At 51.8% G+C, this 16,956-nt stretch overlaps 2 protein-coding genes across 2 annotated transcripts; one reads left to right on the top strand and one right to left on the bottom strand.

Annotated features, from left to right (window-relative positions):
• Positions 1 to 967: 967 nt before the first annotated feature.
• LOC122379379 lies at positions 968 to 4,228 on the top strand. The gene is made up of 4 exons (XM_043361549.1): positions 968 to 1,285; positions 2,210 to 2,261; positions 2,893 to 3,083; positions 3,390 to 4,228. The coding sequence occupies exons 1-4, from the start codon at positions 1,226 to 1,228 to the stop codon at positions 3,405 to 3,407; spliced, it is 321 nt and encodes a 106-aa protein (XP_043217484.1). The 5' UTR covers positions 968 to 1,225; the 3' UTR covers positions 3,408 to 4,228.
• A 213-nt stretch (positions 4,229 to 4,441) lies between these two features.
• LOC122379377 (lipoyltransferase 1, mitochondrial-like) lies at positions 4,442 to 16,919 on the bottom strand. The gene is made up of 7 exons (XM_043361538.1): positions 16,804 to 16,919; positions 15,386 to 15,472; positions 14,314 to 15,057; positions 9,094 to 9,201; positions 6,401 to 6,584; positions 5,928 to 6,097; positions 4,442 to 5,531 (listed from the first exon to the last, which is right to left on the bottom strand). The coding sequence occupies exons 3-7, from the start codon at positions 14,803 to 14,805 to the stop codon at positions 5,352 to 5,354; spliced, it is 1,134 nt and encodes a 377-aa protein (XP_043217473.1). The 5' UTR covers positions 14,806 to 15,057; positions 15,386 to 15,472; positions 16,804 to 16,919; the 3' UTR covers positions 4,442 to 5,351.
• Positions 16,920 to 16,956: the final 37 nt, after the last annotated feature.

The following is a 16,956-nucleotide window of genomic DNA, read 5'->3' as shown; positions in this document are numbered from 1 at the left end:
CTCGTCATGTCAAGCATATAACTACGTAGCGCAAGGATAAAAGGCGATTCTCATACAGATAGTTATAACGAAGTCTGGAGCGTACAACGGTCATCTTGGCTTTATTCAGACTGCCCCAAACAGGTGCGTGGTTCAGGTGGATTGAATTGGCTCACCGTTCATAATTGTTTTGGATTTAACAGCGGAGACTTTCTACGTCAGCTACGTTTGAGGTGTGTGGAAATGGTCAGTCAAAAATGAGGCTTATCACTTAGTATGCTGGTCGACTGAACGGATAATATTTCGGTCTAGGAAAAGGCTATTGTATCTAGAATTAGCTCGACCCATCCGAATCGGATTCCCGGGCAAGGCCTGTGACTTTGTCGATCCTTGGCTGCTTGGAACGGCGTGAGTTGTCAGTTGCACTAAGATTAGCACTTCGTCCGCTGGAATCAGTGCTGAGGTCAAATTACACCGCAATATAGATTACTCAACTTCAGTCGTCTCCTATGACAGCACAGCGGCACAGCGCCCTTCGAAAACAGAAGCGACTGCATGGTGTGAAATCCAAGGTTGTAATGTAAACTATCGATCAATTAACAGTCTCCGGGCTTGTGTTAATTTGGGCAATTCGAAATGAACGGCCATTCAGTGCCCATTGTCCAATAAAGATGACGAGATGCGACATTACCTATTTAGTATTTACCTTAAGTAAAGGTCATTAGATACCCTGGTATGTGTCATTACATATTGGTATGTGTGCAAACTGTGATGCCCTAATCGCTTGAATATTTCTGTTATTCTGTAGTACTGTTTCGATGTTGCAGTAACGTTGAGCAAATTTGCTCTAGATAATAGCCTTCCTCCATGATAATAGCCAAGATAGTACTTTACTAATAGATAAAAACCGGCAATGTGAAGGGAAATATGGAATCCCTAAGCTGCAGAGATTCTGGCGCGTATGTTGCAAGAACTGGCGCAAATTTTTCGTCATTTTCAGCCTTTCGCAATCCGTCACCGTTTATCGAATGAACGTGAATTTAACTCGTTTAACTGAAAAAAATTGAAGATTTAGGTACATTAAACGCTTGCGCCTAACTCAAGTTTATTTCTGTCATTACTGGGAGATGAATAACAGGATCGTTTTTTAACTACAGTCACATAGTGTACCTAATGCTCTGAAAGCTAATGTTAACTTTTTGTTAACCACTTAATTAATTCAGTTAGAACTCAGAAACACTCAAATATGTCAGTTTATATTCAATTCAAGCAAATCAGCACATTGATGGCACTTCATTCATGGAAGGTAGGTCGAGTTAGCATCATACAGGAAGTACGGGATCACAGGAATGCCAATTTATATTGTTTCGTGGAATCTGATTGTTCCCTAATGCTCAGCTGCCATTAAATTTGCTGTTGAACTACTTTTCTATTTGTCATTAAATACTTTGTATTTATTTTCTCATCCTTGTAGACAATTGCTTCAGCCTTTGAGTCACACTACAAAGACTCAGATGGTTATTGGTCAGATAGGCAACACAAACTGAAACTGAAACAGCTGTCAGGTGATTGCTGAAAAATGTACAACTGTGGACAAAATTAGGCCTGATCAATTGTTTTATTTGTTTGAATTTAGGTACAGATGTTTTATTTGTTTGAATTTAGGTACTCAGATGGTTATTGGTCAGATAGGCAACACAAACTGAAACAGCTGTCAGGTGATTGCTGAAAAATGTACAACTGTGGACAAAATTAGGCCTGATCAATTGTTTTATTTGTTTGAATTAAGTCATGGGTAGTGAAGATAGAGTATTTGTTAATTCTAAGTGGTGTTTGTCCTGTTATTTTGAGCCTTTAATAAGCTCAATATTTTGTAGATTTTAGATAAAATTTAGCATTAATATGGTTCATTTAATGAAATTCTTATGATATTATATAGGTATGTAAATTCAGCATAACTTTTATCCTCCTTTTTCAGATATCAGTAGGCCTCAATGTTTTCCCTTCCACTTCTTTTTTTGTCTTGATGCTTATAGTAACCAGTAATTTTCAATGTTATTTTATGTACTATTGCTCACATATGAGGTGGGGTCTGACTATTTGTCCAATGAATGTAGCAAATGAATGTCATTTTTGAAACTAGACAGCTGTTCTGTGTCTATTGATATAGCAATAACATAAGCACACCGACAGTTATATCCACCCCACACATCATCTGGACTTTTTTCAGACTGTTCACCCACACCGGCCCCTGATCAAGTTTAGGAATGGTCCACATGCAGGTATGTAGTGCATACAGTCTGGCTTTTCAAGCAAAGTAGTAGAACTGCTTGACTTATGTATGTGTTTGACTGAGATATGCATGTGTATACATTTTCTGCGTGCTCTTGTCCTGTTGTTTTGCAAAAGTGTCATGCTGTTTTCTTTTTCTTGCCTATTTCAGGCGAAAATTTTGATTTCTAAGGCCTTGCAAGCCAAAGCATCCAGTTGAGCTATTAATAAACAATATTGCACGTATATAACAAATCACTAAGCAAAACTGAGTGTTACTGTCGCTTATCAGCCTGGTGGCCCGGAGTTTCTGTCATTCCACCCTTTAGCGACCTCGGAACGGCCATCGGTAACATTGCCTCCCTCCTCAGTGGCGGGTGGTGTCTCAGTCCTATCCCCTCAGCGGCCGGTGGTGTCTCAGTTCTATCCCCTCAGTGGCGGGTGGTGTCTCAGTCCTATCCCCTCAGCGGCGGGTGGTGTCTCAGTCCTATCCCCTCAGCGGCCGGTGGTGTCTCAGTCCTATCCCCTCAGCGGCTGTTGATGACATTGTCCTCTCCCCGCAGCGACCTCTGAGTAGTGATCGGCCAGCGGTGGCATAGTCCCCTCCCTCAGTGGATAGCAGTGACGTCTGTTTTCCCGCAGCGACCTCGGAGCGGCCGGCCGTACACGCCTCGCCGGTGACGGCGGCGCCTGCGCCGGCCGCCGCCAGCGCCCCTAGCGGCGGCGGCCGCAGGTGGACCACGGTGCAGTCGGGGCCCGTGCTGGAGGAGTGGCAGCTGCCGGCCCGCTACCGCCGCCTGCCGCTCGAGGAACGCGAGATCGAGTGCATCAATGTGAGTGGACCCGCTGCTGGCCTGCCAACTATGAGACGATGCACTTTCTCAGCTTCGTTGACATTTGCCTATTTTGTTCCTATAATAGGGTGCCATTTGTTTCAAGATCAAATATATTTTGAACAATACTGCTCTAGTGGCGGGTATCCCATGATGACATGTCATGTTACAATCACTGTTGGATAGTCGGATGCCACCGACTGAGTTGTGTGCGCTGGGAAGCCCCAGAGCAGCCCCGATGGTGGGATTGGCTTCAAGTAGGCCTTGAATAGTGGATCTAACGCAGCTGACCTCGTTATCTTTCAGAATGGCGGAATGCCATGAACTCTCCAGTGCCTGATCGTAGCAGTGAACGAGCGTGTTTGCATGAAGTGCTGGTATTTACCATGAAGAAATGACGCGCCAATGTCGGCGTAACTCCAGCCTGGAGGCCGCTTTAACTCCTACGGGGTGTTCACATACTGCCGGAGCCTTCGCCAGCATGTGAGCCACCACATGCGGTAACGCTGGGTCAGAAGGGACCTTCCCCGTGTCTGGAAGCCGACAGATATAGCCGATATGAGGTGCAGTGTTATCTGGGGGCCGCCGGTGAACCCCGGACTGTTAAAGGGACCCTCCCACCTTAACATTAGATTTGAGTTGAGATAGCCAAAATGGGGTCCCTGGCTCACAATTACCGGTTTCGGCACTCACAACATCGAGAAATGCCTTAAATCGGAAATATTGAATTTCAAAATTGCAGCATTTTGATTCAGAGGGGCTAATGCTTAGGAATACCCCTCTGAATGTGTGACGTCAGCGCAAATATCTAACGATTTTTAAATGTTTGACTAAAACGTTTTGTAGCACGCGGTGGTATATGCTATTTGCGCGCAACATCTGCCGCAAACGCCGCACTTCTAAAATAAAGTCGCTAGAAACAGCGGAGATCCCAAAAAAGTAAACAAAAGTAAAAGTCTAATATCTTGAAAACCGGTGAATATTTTTCGATGAAATTTGGTAGATATTGGTTTTCGCTCCTTCTGAACCGAGCGACATCACTTTCATGCCAATTCATTGACTTTTTTGAAGGTGGGAGGGTCCCTTTAATGGACTGTGCGCAGTGGTCTATGTGTAGATTAGTAGATAAATACACCAAAGTGGATGGGAACACTGGATTGGCACCGCCCTAAGAGCCTTAGCGAATCCCGGTCTTCTACCAATGAGGGGCTGGAACTCCCAATGATTCTGCTCCTTAATAGTTCCTGATTATATGTGAAGCTCGCCCGTTCCCCAATAGAACGTAAACAGAAACAGGTGAGCGCTGATGGACACAACACTACAAGGCAAATCATCACGGTCATTTCACACACTTCAGCTACTGCTCAAATCAGCCGTTTATTACATCTGTGACTGCCTTAAAACGGGACACAACACGTCAAAATATCACACATTATTCAATCACACATCATACCGCGAGCATAGTTATTTCAGTGTAAACACGGGCAGCTCCCAAAAGGGAGGCAGTATTGGAGGCCGATGGCCCAGATCCCTCACCCCAGTTGCACTAGAATCGGACTGCTCCCGCCGGCCGTCCCGGGACCACGCTCAAAATCAGAGACCCGATCCCAGACAGAACGAAATATAGACGCAGCGCTCTTAAAAGTAACGGAAATAGTGGCTCCAGTCAAGGCCCTAAATACAGCTCCAGTAAAGTCAGCGCGGCACACTGTGCAGCGAGCGCCCCCCACCGACAGAAAAGCAGCAGAGTTGCCATTAGTAAAAGGCCGCACGGATGACATAAGGCACGACTGTTTGTTCCGCCACGTGACATGGGGCACAGGGCGCCAGGGGATGGGACAAAGTGGGGGTGGCAAACGCCGGACGCACCAATCAGGCGAGATTCACATCAAACAAACCGTCCCAACGAGAACAAGCCGCAAACCACAAACATGTTACATTTCGAAAAAAAAAACAATTATCATACGCACAATCCAAACAGTTTGCATTCTGGTGTATGATTAAAATATGGTTAAATAACACCAAATAACAATTGTTTACCTTCGATAATGTCATTCTAATCAGTCGGTTTGAATCACTCGTTTTCAATCACCATGTCCGCGTCCTTTCGACCCTCCCCTTCAGACTCCCTACTTGTGGAGCCCGTTGGATGTGGCTCCGGCGCCAGTTCTCCGTCCCCTATGTCCACCCTACAAGGCCAGAGTGCGCCGGTCGCCGTCTCCCCCCTGTCCCCCCTGTCTGCACCCTCCGTCCCCAGCTGTGCCCGTTCTACATGGCCAGGATGCGCCGGTCGCTGCGGCATGTGTCGGCCGAGCCGGTGTGTCCCAGCAGCAGCGTCTCGGTGCGGCGCGCGATGTCGGCGCAATACTTCTCGCCGACCAGCGAGGCCAGCAGCTCCGGGAAGGCCGAGGGCAGGATCGAACGCACCCACTCGGTGCCGCTCACACCCTGCCAATGGACAGAGCCAGGGGGCGGTCAGTGGCGGTACGGGCTGCGGGACGGAAAGTGGAAGACGTTTCTGATGTTACGGCGGGATGTTCTGACTTCGAAACAATTTTCTATTCATTCCCAGTGTAAGTCAGTTCTAACATACGATGGGCTCAATGACCCGCTGACGTTGAATGGAGAAGACCTTAGAATTAACTACAAAAATATAAAAATAGAGGCATCCAACAGTTGCATTATTTTTGTCCAACAATTCAACACAGCCAAACACATTCAGTAATACAAAGGATGTCGCGTCAGATGCTGACGAGTGACGACACCCCGCACGTAGCGCCCTCTGTCCGGTGACGGTCCGACGCGGGTCCCCCGTGGCCGGCCGGCGCGTCGGTCGGTACTCACGGCGCTGTTGTCGGGCGGCAGCGGCTGCACGGACGTGATGAGACCCTTTTCCACCTGCACCTCGACCTCGACGTTCGAGCAGGCCGCCAGACGGAACGTGTGCGAGAACCGCGGCGTCTTGCCGTACACCCAGCCGGGGTCGGCCAGACCGGCCTCCAGCGCGGCCAGACCTGCCAGGGGAGAGGGACGGCGCCGTCAGGGACATACCGAGAAATACCATGACGGGACGCTGACAGCGGCTGTTTGGAGAGTGACCGTGTTGAGGAAGCGAGCACCGATAGGTAGATATCTTGATCAACAGCCAATGACATGCAATCCCACGGTAACATTCAGATAACTTGACATTCCCTCAAAATGCGCCACTAACTCCACCCATCCACTTCCACCCATCCACATGCCTACATCCCCAGCCACTGCCGTCCTCTCATCCCGGCTATACCCTCCCTCTCGCACCACTCGTCCGTCCGTCTCACCTGGGAACCACTCGTCTGAGGGGTTGACCATCTGGAAGCCCCTGCTGGCCTGTTTGCCAGCCTGTTTGAGGTACATCTGGCCGATGGCCGCCACGATCTTGTCCATGCTGACGCTGGGCGCGCCGTCGGCCAGGTTACGGACGGGTGCCGGAACGGACTCCGTGGCGCCGCTCTTCAAACCGTGCTGTGAGGGAGAGAGGGGCCACAGGGGTCAGTGGTGGGGACGGCGGGCAGACGCATTTAGGCATGGGCGCTCGGAGTTCAGACAGAAATTTAGGCGGACGGGCCATGCATTCAGTACACATCCTGTAGCATATCTCTTATGTGAAACATAGCAAGGATATTTTCTAATGGCATACGATGATTCACAAGTATTTTCGCTTCCAGCATTATCTTGGTAGTATTTATATCCCTAGAATATGTTCATGACTCCCATCTGGTCCCGTTCCAACACGTGGCCAACTCTGCCAGCCCGCCGCCACACGCGAGCAGCGCGCGTCCAAACAGCGCACGTGTCGGCGCCGGCCGCCGCCGGCCGTTCGGCTGACTTTGGCCGTGTATACTGATAGGGGCGCGGGGCCGTCCAGGGGTCCTGGAACGCTCAGGGTCGCGGGGTTCGAGCTGCTGCCAACCATGGGCCTCCCGACACCACCCAGCCGCCGCGCCGGGTGTTAGTGTAACACAGCCGATACGGAGTGGGCTGCGATGGTCTGCCAACATACCGTGGCTCCGGTTCAACGGCCCCTGAGTGCGACCGTGTTTGTCTGTTACCGCAGCTCAGAACCAATGACTTTACGAAGGAAAATGCAAATGGGGTTTCAAGAAAATATTGAAATATTTATGAAATATTTAACACTCGTAACTGGTTCAATCAATCCCTCAATGGTAGAGCGCCCGTAAAACAAACAATGGTCTAAACTAAGCGTTTCTACAAACAGCCCCACAGCTTGTGGATCGTACTTGGCACGGTCGCTAGCCCCCCCCCCCCCCCCACATCGGTTCATCGGGTACCTTCGGTGGGGGTAGGGAGTGAGGGGAGCTGCACAACAGCCGGCCTCTGGGGGGGGGGGGGGCAGCGTGACCCCAGCCGCCAGCTGATCGCAGGGTGAGGGGGGGGGGACTGCACTGCACAGCAGCCGTCCCCAGTCCACCGTCGAACAAAGACGGCGACGGACCGGCTGACGACACTGACACACTTCGCAAACCTCGGTAAAAACAGCCGGCGGAGCCAGCGGCACGCACGCACCACGTGGACTGGCGGCTGAGCTGCCACAGAGGACGTGGTATACCGCAAAGAACCGTCCGCATCCGTGTGTACTGCGAATGTAGTGAATGTGGTGTTTTCCAGTTGGGGGACGCCAAAGGCTGGGTAGGTACGTAAAAACATGAGATGATGTTTTGATGCTAGACACGCTGCCGTTTTTGGACAGTGTGGCGTGAACCCAGTAACGGGTTCACCGATATATGCCATTATGCCAATCAACTGGGGGTGGCGGGTGCACAGAAGGTGCGCCACATTCAAATCAGCTGTTTGTTTTGATCGGATACCACCTGGAACCGGTCAGGTGACCGAGATGTCGGCTCCTAGGACTCGTGGCCTCCCCAGTACCGAAACAAGCCCTGCGGACTGCGCTCGGTATCATACCGTCATAGAAAGTCATCTTGAAGTGAAAAGCACAAAATCGGCTGCACGCCAGATTGGCCATTGAGGTCAGACATAGGCTCAGGAAAACCTCGCGCAAATGAGATCGTAAATGACATGAGACCAAATATACAACAATATCAGAGTTGCATTTAACCTTGCTTTGGCAGGCATAAGGCGGATGTGGGACATAAATATTTTGATTTCAGTGTTACATCGGCCAGAGTGCAGTGTGCACATCTGTCAGCCTATTCGAACTTGGAAATGTCAGGGAGCCAACAACTAATTTTGTTGCGACCTAGCCGGCTCAACAAAACCAACCGCTTTATATCCCGGGCCAAATTCTCGCTGTTTGGAAGCGCACCTGTAAGCACCGCTTGTCATTAGCTGACGAATCCTGAGATACCGACATCGTAGTTCGAAGAACGACATATGTTTCATGCCTATGACGTCGTAACTCTTTTGCTTCCCAGTAGCAGAAAGTACGACCAGAAAAACCGTACTGACACTGAGCACGCATCACGTGACCAGTTCTGCAGCCACCCGCTCTGCCTGATCACACATCACGTGACCTGTTCAACAGCCTCCCTCGCTGTCCGATCATGCAACACGTGACCAGATCCAAAACCACCAACGCTGCCGGATCACGCATCACGTGACTTCGACCGCTATGCACGGCTCAGCTGGTCGCCCGTGGGGGTAGGAGCGGGGGGGGGGGCTCGGCTGGACACTCTGCAGAGGTAGGGGTGTGTTTATATGTGTGTGTGTGTGGGGGGGGGGGGGGTGCCGAGTAGTACAGTAATCTTGGGGTGCCTCACTCACCAGGAGCCGCTCCAGGGACCGGTGCAGGCTGTCCGATCAGCTGACCGCTGTACTGAGGGAGGGTTGTGTGTGTGTGTGTGTGTGTGTGTGTGTGTGTGTGTGTGTGGGATGGGGGGGGGGGTGCCTCACTCACCAGCTGCCGCTCCAGCGACCGGTGCAGGCTGTCCGGTGAGCTGACCGCTGTACTGAAGGAGGGTTGTGTGTGTGTGTGGGATGGGTCCTAACTCACCAGGGGCCGCTCCAGCGACCGGTGCAGGCTGTCCGTGTCCACGTTCACCATTAGGGTCAGGTGGTGGTAGGCGGTGTTCCTGGTCAGCTTGGCCGCCGTGCCGGACACCTGGCGAGAAGCGGCGCCGGTCAGACGGGGGACGCTCTCTGCTGAGGTCACAGCACCGGGGTCACAGGGTCAACGGGTCAGCGTCACAGGGTCAACGGGGTACAGCACTGGGAGATATGCTGCGCATGACGTGGGGGGGGGGGAGGGGGTGAAAAGATACACAGTGAACAAGAAGACACAGTCCAGGTAGATGTATGATCTGTCACCTGCATTCTCATAATACCGTCATAATGCCGCACATAAATGACATGTCAGACTGGGCGACCGCTGCATTCGCAAAACCGACAGATATCAGTACGCGAACCCTCCGTCCCTGACTGGCTGTGACGTCACCACTTCAGCATTAATGACGTCATCAGACAAAGACCCATGCCAGCTGCATATGCGACCAGCACTTTCCCATATTCACCTCCGCAGTAGGTAAATCACGTCAGGCCCGTCCACTGATGAGGTCACAGCTTTGACAGTTGACGTCCCTGAAGTTCCGCCATTTAACGAGTTGAACAGCGCCGATGGCCAAGCCCCGCGACTGTTGATGCCAAGGAGCTGGCAGGAACCCACACAACAATGGGGTCAAGACCACCGACAAAGGATTTCGGTTGGCAACAAACGACCGAGATCGATCCGCCGAGAAACTCCGCCTCGAAGGGAGGACCTGGGCTTGGCTTGCAAAGTAAATGCTAGATAATATATGACCCATCTTTGTAGCGTAGACTAACTAGAATTGTTCGGTAGCAGACTGGTCAATTATTGAGAGGGTAAGTCAGCGTTTCTGAGAGTTCCGTGAGCTATGGTCTAAGACCATACCGTCGTGGTTGCAAGAAGTCTTTCATCATGCACGGATTAGATACCGAGTCCGAAGCACGGAACATAGCCGCGGAGTGACGTAGTTCAAGCTTCAAAGCCACTGGGAATGTTCACGTAGGCCCAACGTTTCCTGGCTTCGAGAGATGCTGCTAACGTCCGTCTCACACATCCTTAGAAGTTCAGTACACGAACTCCCTCCCACTCCCACCGTTCACGCGGTTCTGCCCAGCCCGACCACTGCCGGCTGTTTGGGTTCGCGTGGTCCGTCCGTGTGACCTTCGGACGCGCCGGGCCAGACGGGCCTCCACAGCTCCGAACCAAGCCCCCGGACGCCAGGAAACGAACCAATCACAGGTGCCATAACTCGAAGAGGCCTCTCGGTCTCGTAACCGACGCATCCACTTCGAACTCGTCCTGAACTCTGATGGTATCCCGCCGGGTCGGCGTTCCCCGAACAGCTCTATTTATGATAATAAATTCGTTACCGGACTACCGCTCGCCCCACTCAGCCCTAAGGCTGCCCAAAACTGGTTGAAACTGGACAGGACGGGCGGACCAGAAGAGGCGGGAGAAGGGAGCGCTCAGCGTTGGGTCAGCTGAGCACCGCGCCGCGCCGGTGCAGGGTTGTTTTTACACGGCGAGGTGACAGGCAGCGGAGTGCGGGCAGCCGAGCTGGCCGGCCGGTCGCACGCAGCGTACCCGCTCACCGCAGCGCCAGTCACGCGGCCGACACGTGACCGGAGGAACACCGGCGCCGCCGCCAGCGCCGGGAGAGAGCCGCGCTGCACCGCCCGCCGCACCGGCCGTGCAACGTACCACGCCGAGAGCTAACCAAAACCGGACCGGCACAGCACACGGCCGTCTGTCTCATGGAGGCCATCATCCCATCGCGCGCCCTCCCCGGCCCGCCCCCGCCGCAGCCACAGCGGCCCGTAGCAACAGTGCACGGTTGCAGGGCCACCGGGCGCCGGCGACTGCTTTGTCGTGGGCCGGATTAGGCCTTGGGCTGCGTACGGTTCACGGCAGCGGAGGGGCGGGGGGGGGGGGAGGTGGCCTCGAGCGAGCAGCCCCATCGTCCGTCCGACCGAGATACACAGCAGAGAGCACTGATAGTGACGAGCGGACGAACCGCTACATCAGTAACGGCGTCCTATGGGTAGTGACGAGCGGACGAACCGCTACATCTGTAACGACGTCCTATGGGCGGAGAGCCGCTCTAAACTGAATCTCTTGAACAAAGAGAGTTAGCTTCAAAGCCAGAAAACTACATTTCCGCCTGTCTTTCAGTGCACATTTGGATCATTTAATCATCAATGGCTTCATAAAAGTTATCCATTACAGCACCGCCACTCGTTTTGTGCTCACAAAATATCTTGAAAAACGAAAACCCGCCTCTACCTGATCCCGATTTGTTGGCCTGGCGCCGCCTCTGGAGGCTCCATAAACAGACCTCGCACGCGCCGTGCCTGGCGCCGCCCCTGCCGCCGCGCCGGTGCAGCGGACTGGCCCGGTCGGCCGGCGCACCGCCCACCGTCCGCGGCACTCCCATCCGCCCGGCACCGATTCCTCCCGACCCGAGACCAAAGCAGCGCCGGTAACCCAGCCAGAGTCCCAGGACTCGGAGATGGGCGCAGTCGTGCCGCAGCTAACAGAGACTCCAGCCGTTTCTGCAACGAGTCTGCGGGGCTGGGTACAGATCCAGCCAGCCGTTTGAGCGGCCCTGGGCCCTGCCGGCAGCGGAAGTCTCCGGACAAGGACGTCGGCGGGGGCCGGGGCGGGGTAGGGGTACGCCACGGGAGCGTTCGATCGGTTGCGGATACATACCAACCGCTATACGAGAGCTATCCGTATAGTTGATTTCTTCCGATATGAGAAGCACGTCTGGGCAGAGCCTGTGTTTAGCGGAACTAAACTCGCATACTCGTGTCTCTCAGAGAGATTCAGGCCAACGTTTAAATAAGTATAGCCTCATTGCTCAATACCAGCTATCCTTCAGTAGCTCGGTCCGGTTACCAGCCGGCTATTTTGACGCGTCCATCTGACCTTCCAAGCAGGGCCGCGTCGAGCGACAAACACAGCCCGGCGCGCTCGACCTTGTGGCTCCAAGGGCGTGTGGCACGCAGGCGGGCGGTGCACGGCTGCACGCACCACGCAGCTGCGCGCCGGGCCGCCGCCGAGCCAGCCGCGCCGAGCGGCGTCCGCGGACACTGGCATCATCCGGAAACGGCGGCAGAGGTGGACGGGCGGCGGCCTTGTAATTCCAGACGGAGAGTGCTGAACAGAACAGCGGAGAAGTTCCGCGAGCTAAAACTGATCTATTTTTGATACCTGACTAATAACCGGGTTCAAATGTGTGTCATTGCTGTTCGTAGTTATGGTATTGAGAAAAGTGATACAGGGCCAGTTTCAAGGCATAACTAGGTGGCAGTTGCCACAATAACTATACCCAATAACAATGCCCACTTCCCAGGCGCATTTTTACGGCCTCAGTCATCCATCGACGAAGACCGGTCCGAAATTGAATCCTGATCAGCCCGTAATAATGAAAACATGCATCAACCTAGAGCAGCCGAGGACCAAATCACCGGTCTAGCCATACTAAAAAGAAGGGCGATGACCAGATCCGATGGCGCCCAGACTCTGATATACTCGCCATGTCAGCAGCGTGTACTAAACTCGCTCAATATGCGCATAATGAATCGGACATGCAGAGTGTGCTCATGGATTGGAGAGGCAGGGTCTGCTCGATCCTGACCTCACAGGACGTGTGGCTGGACCCGGCTCTGTGCGTCTAACGGCACCAGGCTGACCTTACTTCAGTGACGCTGACAGGGTCTCAGGAAAAACACCGACACGATACTCGTGATAACAGAGGAAAGGCTCGTTTCGCTATACCGCCAGCCGCTGAAAACTTCGGAGATAAGAAATATTGAGCGATGAGTTCAACCAGAAAATGCCGAGTTTTAAAGGTAGTGTGCCACCTTTGAAAGATTTCCCATTTTATTTTTCCTAGGATAAGAAGCTTCTGTTTTTACCTAATATCGCAAAAAAAAAACAAAAATGGGCCTGGAATAGTGCCTTTTTCGCCTAAAAGTTTATCGGTTTTTAGATATGTATAACAACTGTAGTGGGCTCACCTGCAAACAGGCGTCGGGCAACAATCGCGAATGCGGCGCACTTGTGACAATAAGCAAAGGTCATTATAGTGTTACGACCATACGACGTACGGGAATGAGTTATCAGCTGTCTAATCGTAGACAACACAATGTCGAGCCTTAAACTGTAAGCCCGTATTGGTATTGTTTCTTTTATTTGGCTGTCGAAGATTATTTATGGTTTGAAATATGATTTTATGTAAAATAATTGATATGAAAAAGCCGTCTTATAAGTTATGACCCCATTTCACCACACGCAAGTGGCAGAAATGACAATGATCAGCTGACGCATTTTTCTTGGCCGAAGTCAGAGCGCGCAGCCCGACGCACCACCACCGCACCACAAAGTATGAGCAGAAGCCGCGCCCAAAGCCAGGGCCCCGGTAACGTGAGGTAGCCGAGTCGGGGCAGCGTGCGCTGACCCAAGCCGGGGCCGCAGCTTTGGGCGCGGTCTACCGCATCCCCGCGGGCAGCCCCGGGCTATTACATGACACCGGGAGGACGCGCGGCTCCGGCTTGGGTCAGCGCACGCTGCCCTGACTCGGCTACCTCACGTTACCGGGGCCCTGGCTTTGGGCGTGGTCTACCGCACCACCTAACAGGCGTGTTCGAAACCGCAGGAGCTGATGATGAACGGGTTTATCGAAACTTGATTGGATGAGCATATCGGTAATAGCGATTTCAGTGTGTGCATTTATTGTTCATAGTGGTGTGAAATGTGGTTGGGGTACGCCGACAACCCGTCGGGGCGAATTTCGCACTGGGGTACTCAAAATTTGAAGAATTTAAGACGTTTCCATGAGTTTTGAAGGTATGGATAAGTTCTAAAAATCCGGTTCTCCTTATCTGGGCCATTAACTCCATACGGTCCAAGAAAGCTGGCACACTACCTTTAATATGATTATTAACGCTGACTTATCTTCTTTTTGACGGAAGTAATTTGCCAGCAAAAACATTATAATATAAAGGTATCCATTCTGATTCTGAGCATCAGAGACGTAGAAAACATCGTACTTGGCATAGCAAAGCAAACGTCACGACATTAAATACCAGGTGCTGTACAGGCTCCAGTCAGTCTCTTTCCCGCTAATACCGCTAGCCGTTGCTGTGATAAGCCCCACCCCGGGCCGGCGGCCGGCGGCGCACTGACCTTGAAGGCGCCGTCGAGCAGGATGTCGTCGCGCTCGTTGACGGTGATGTCGAAGCCCCAGCCCTGGCGGAGCGCGTCGGCCACCAGGTGCAGGTTGGCCGAGCGGTCGTACTGCTCGCGCGCGCTGAAGAAGGTCAGGTTGAGGTTGCCCAGGTCGTGGTAGACGGTGCCGCCGCCGCTGTTCCGGCGCGCCAGCGGCATGCCGGCCGCGTGCAGGTGGTGCGTGTCCACCTCGCGCCACGGGTTCTGGTGGCGGCCGATGACCACGCAGGGCGCGTTGCGCCACACCATCAACAGGTTGTGCCGGCCGAATCGGAAGTTGCGGTACAGCCAGTCCTCCAGCGCCAGGTTGGTGAACACGTTGTGCGACTGCGAGAGGAACACGGAGAGCGCCTCCGGCTGCGGCGCCGCCGGCCGAGCCGAGAGCGCGCGCCGGCCGGCGGCCAGCAGCGGCAGCCGGACGGACGGACGGGCCAACAGGAGTGAAGACATGACGCCGACGGTCCGGATAGTTCAGACGGAGCAGAGGAGCGATACAGAGCGGGTCGCGGGACGGACCGGACGGGTGGCAGGAGATAACCTACGTTTGCCAAAACGCAAACAAAAATTAAAACGGCTATTAGGTGTTGCGAGTTCAGTGATGCAATCCGTCAAAGGACATATAGACCAGGTACGAGTGCAGAGCCACTGTCAGGTGGAGCCACTTGAACGTCTGGTGCAGGCCGTACAGCTCCCGGTGGATGCCTGAAACCGGGCGCGCGGCGCCGTCAGACAGCCGACTGGCAGCCATATGACCAGCAAAGAAATCAGCCTACACGCGCCTTTACTCCCAGGCGTAATCCTGGCACGCTGTACACCCTACGGGATACATTACAAGCGAGCTGCTGGCTGTTCAGAGATTATCACTGCATAATCAAACTAGGCTACCTTAATTACAGAACATATCATATAAACAAAAAAATTACCATCACCTTTAGTGGTTTACAATTCAGCAATATTGACATATGAGAGCTTAGAATGTGTTGTCATCGCATTCTGATGCTAGAATATTGTAATGATTTTTTCTACTTACGCAGGGAATCACAGAACCACGGGTATTGCTGATAAGACTTGCTCCACATCTGCAGGTAAGCCTGTACTTGAGGAACTAACAAACAAGCTGAAACGGCACACCAAATCTGGTCAGCTCTCTGTATAACACACTTTTACTAGATAGATATAAAGGCAGATGGCGAAAATCATATTAAGCAAGACATCAGTACTAAACATGGCATGCTAAACTGCACCCCACTGGGGGGCAGAATCTGCCCCTCCCATTTTGTGCCAATAGCTTCTTTACTTGTTATGCTATCTACATCAAACTTTAAGTACATCACAAAACATAATTTTGACAATGACATGACAGACATGTTCCCTGAAAATATGAACAAAACTATCACACATTTGTGAAGAATACGTTTTGGTAATGTCATGTCACCACGTGGTCACATGTCATGGTCACGCCATATTCACTTAAAAACTGCAAAACTTCAATCGCTTCTAACTTCTTCAGTTATTTTAGGTAATCAAGATGTATAACCGCAAAGTATGTCATTTACTTTACTGTCAGTATACATGATTCTAAAGAGGGGTGCGGAGCCGGAGCCGCCGGAGGCGGCATATTTTGCCCGGAGCCGGAGCCGTGAAACAATATAGCCCGGAGCCGGAGCCGTCATGGAAGGGGGCGACTCCGGCTCCTTTTTGTGAAGAGGAAAAATCATTGACCTAGTTGGGTTTGACAGTTCAAGGCAGTAAAACATGCGGTATTCAAAATATATGAAAATATCCTTGTTATGCAAATACAGAAGCAACGTGCACCAATCCCATCACCTTTTTTCTTCCACCCGTATTCAATTGCATAGGGGATGTACGGGCATTGGAGCCGGAGCCGGAGCTGTCTGAAATTTCCACGGCTCCGCATTCCTGATCTAAAGCTACTTTCTTTCAAATGCTATCTCAGTTTTTACAAAGTTAGCTCGAATGTTGGAAAGTTAGCTCGAATGGATGGATTGACAGAACCACAGCCTACGCTAAGCTGAGTTTGTGTAGATCCTGTACGATCGCGCATTCCGGGTAACCGCGCAATGCCGGGTGACCGGAGGAATTTCGATGCCAAAGTTAAAGGTGCCCTTTAAGATCGGGATCTTACTACTGGCAGTCCAACACTACCAACTCAACTACGGGACAGGCAATTTTTTCATAATTTGCCTTTAGAATTTAGATAGCAAGTTTCATTTTTTTCGAAAAGCTTGCAAAAAGAGAAAATAATTACACAAAATCCAAAATTTTAGGTCTATAAAAACTGGAATATTAATTGGAGAAATACAGCCTGTGGAGCAGCATTCCAATTTTTAAAACAACTGTTAACCTTACCTAGGTTCAAATAAAGCTTATGCAGCTCTAGGCTAAAACACGGAGATAGTTAAAAACTGATTCCCATCAAATACTTACAACGGCTCCCAGCTTCAGCCCCAGATATAAGTATCTTCTATTTCGGACTTCAATGACGATACCACCCGATCCTCATCCCATGAAAGTTGCAAGCGAAATGAAGTGGAAGACGCGTCGCAAATGAATCGAAGCTCCACTTTAACCTTGTCAAAG

Source organism: Amphibalanus amphitrite, unplaced genomic scaffold (assembly GCF_019059575.1).
Source record: "Amphibalanus amphitrite isolate SeventyFive unplaced genomic scaffold, NRLGWU_Aamphi_draft 000076F_arrow, whole genome shotgun sequence".
Classification (NCBI taxonomy): Eukaryota; Metazoa; Arthropoda; class Thecostraca; order Balanomorpha; family Balanidae; genus Amphibalanus; species Amphibalanus amphitrite.
This window is presented reverse-complemented; position numbering and strand designations above follow the sequence as displayed.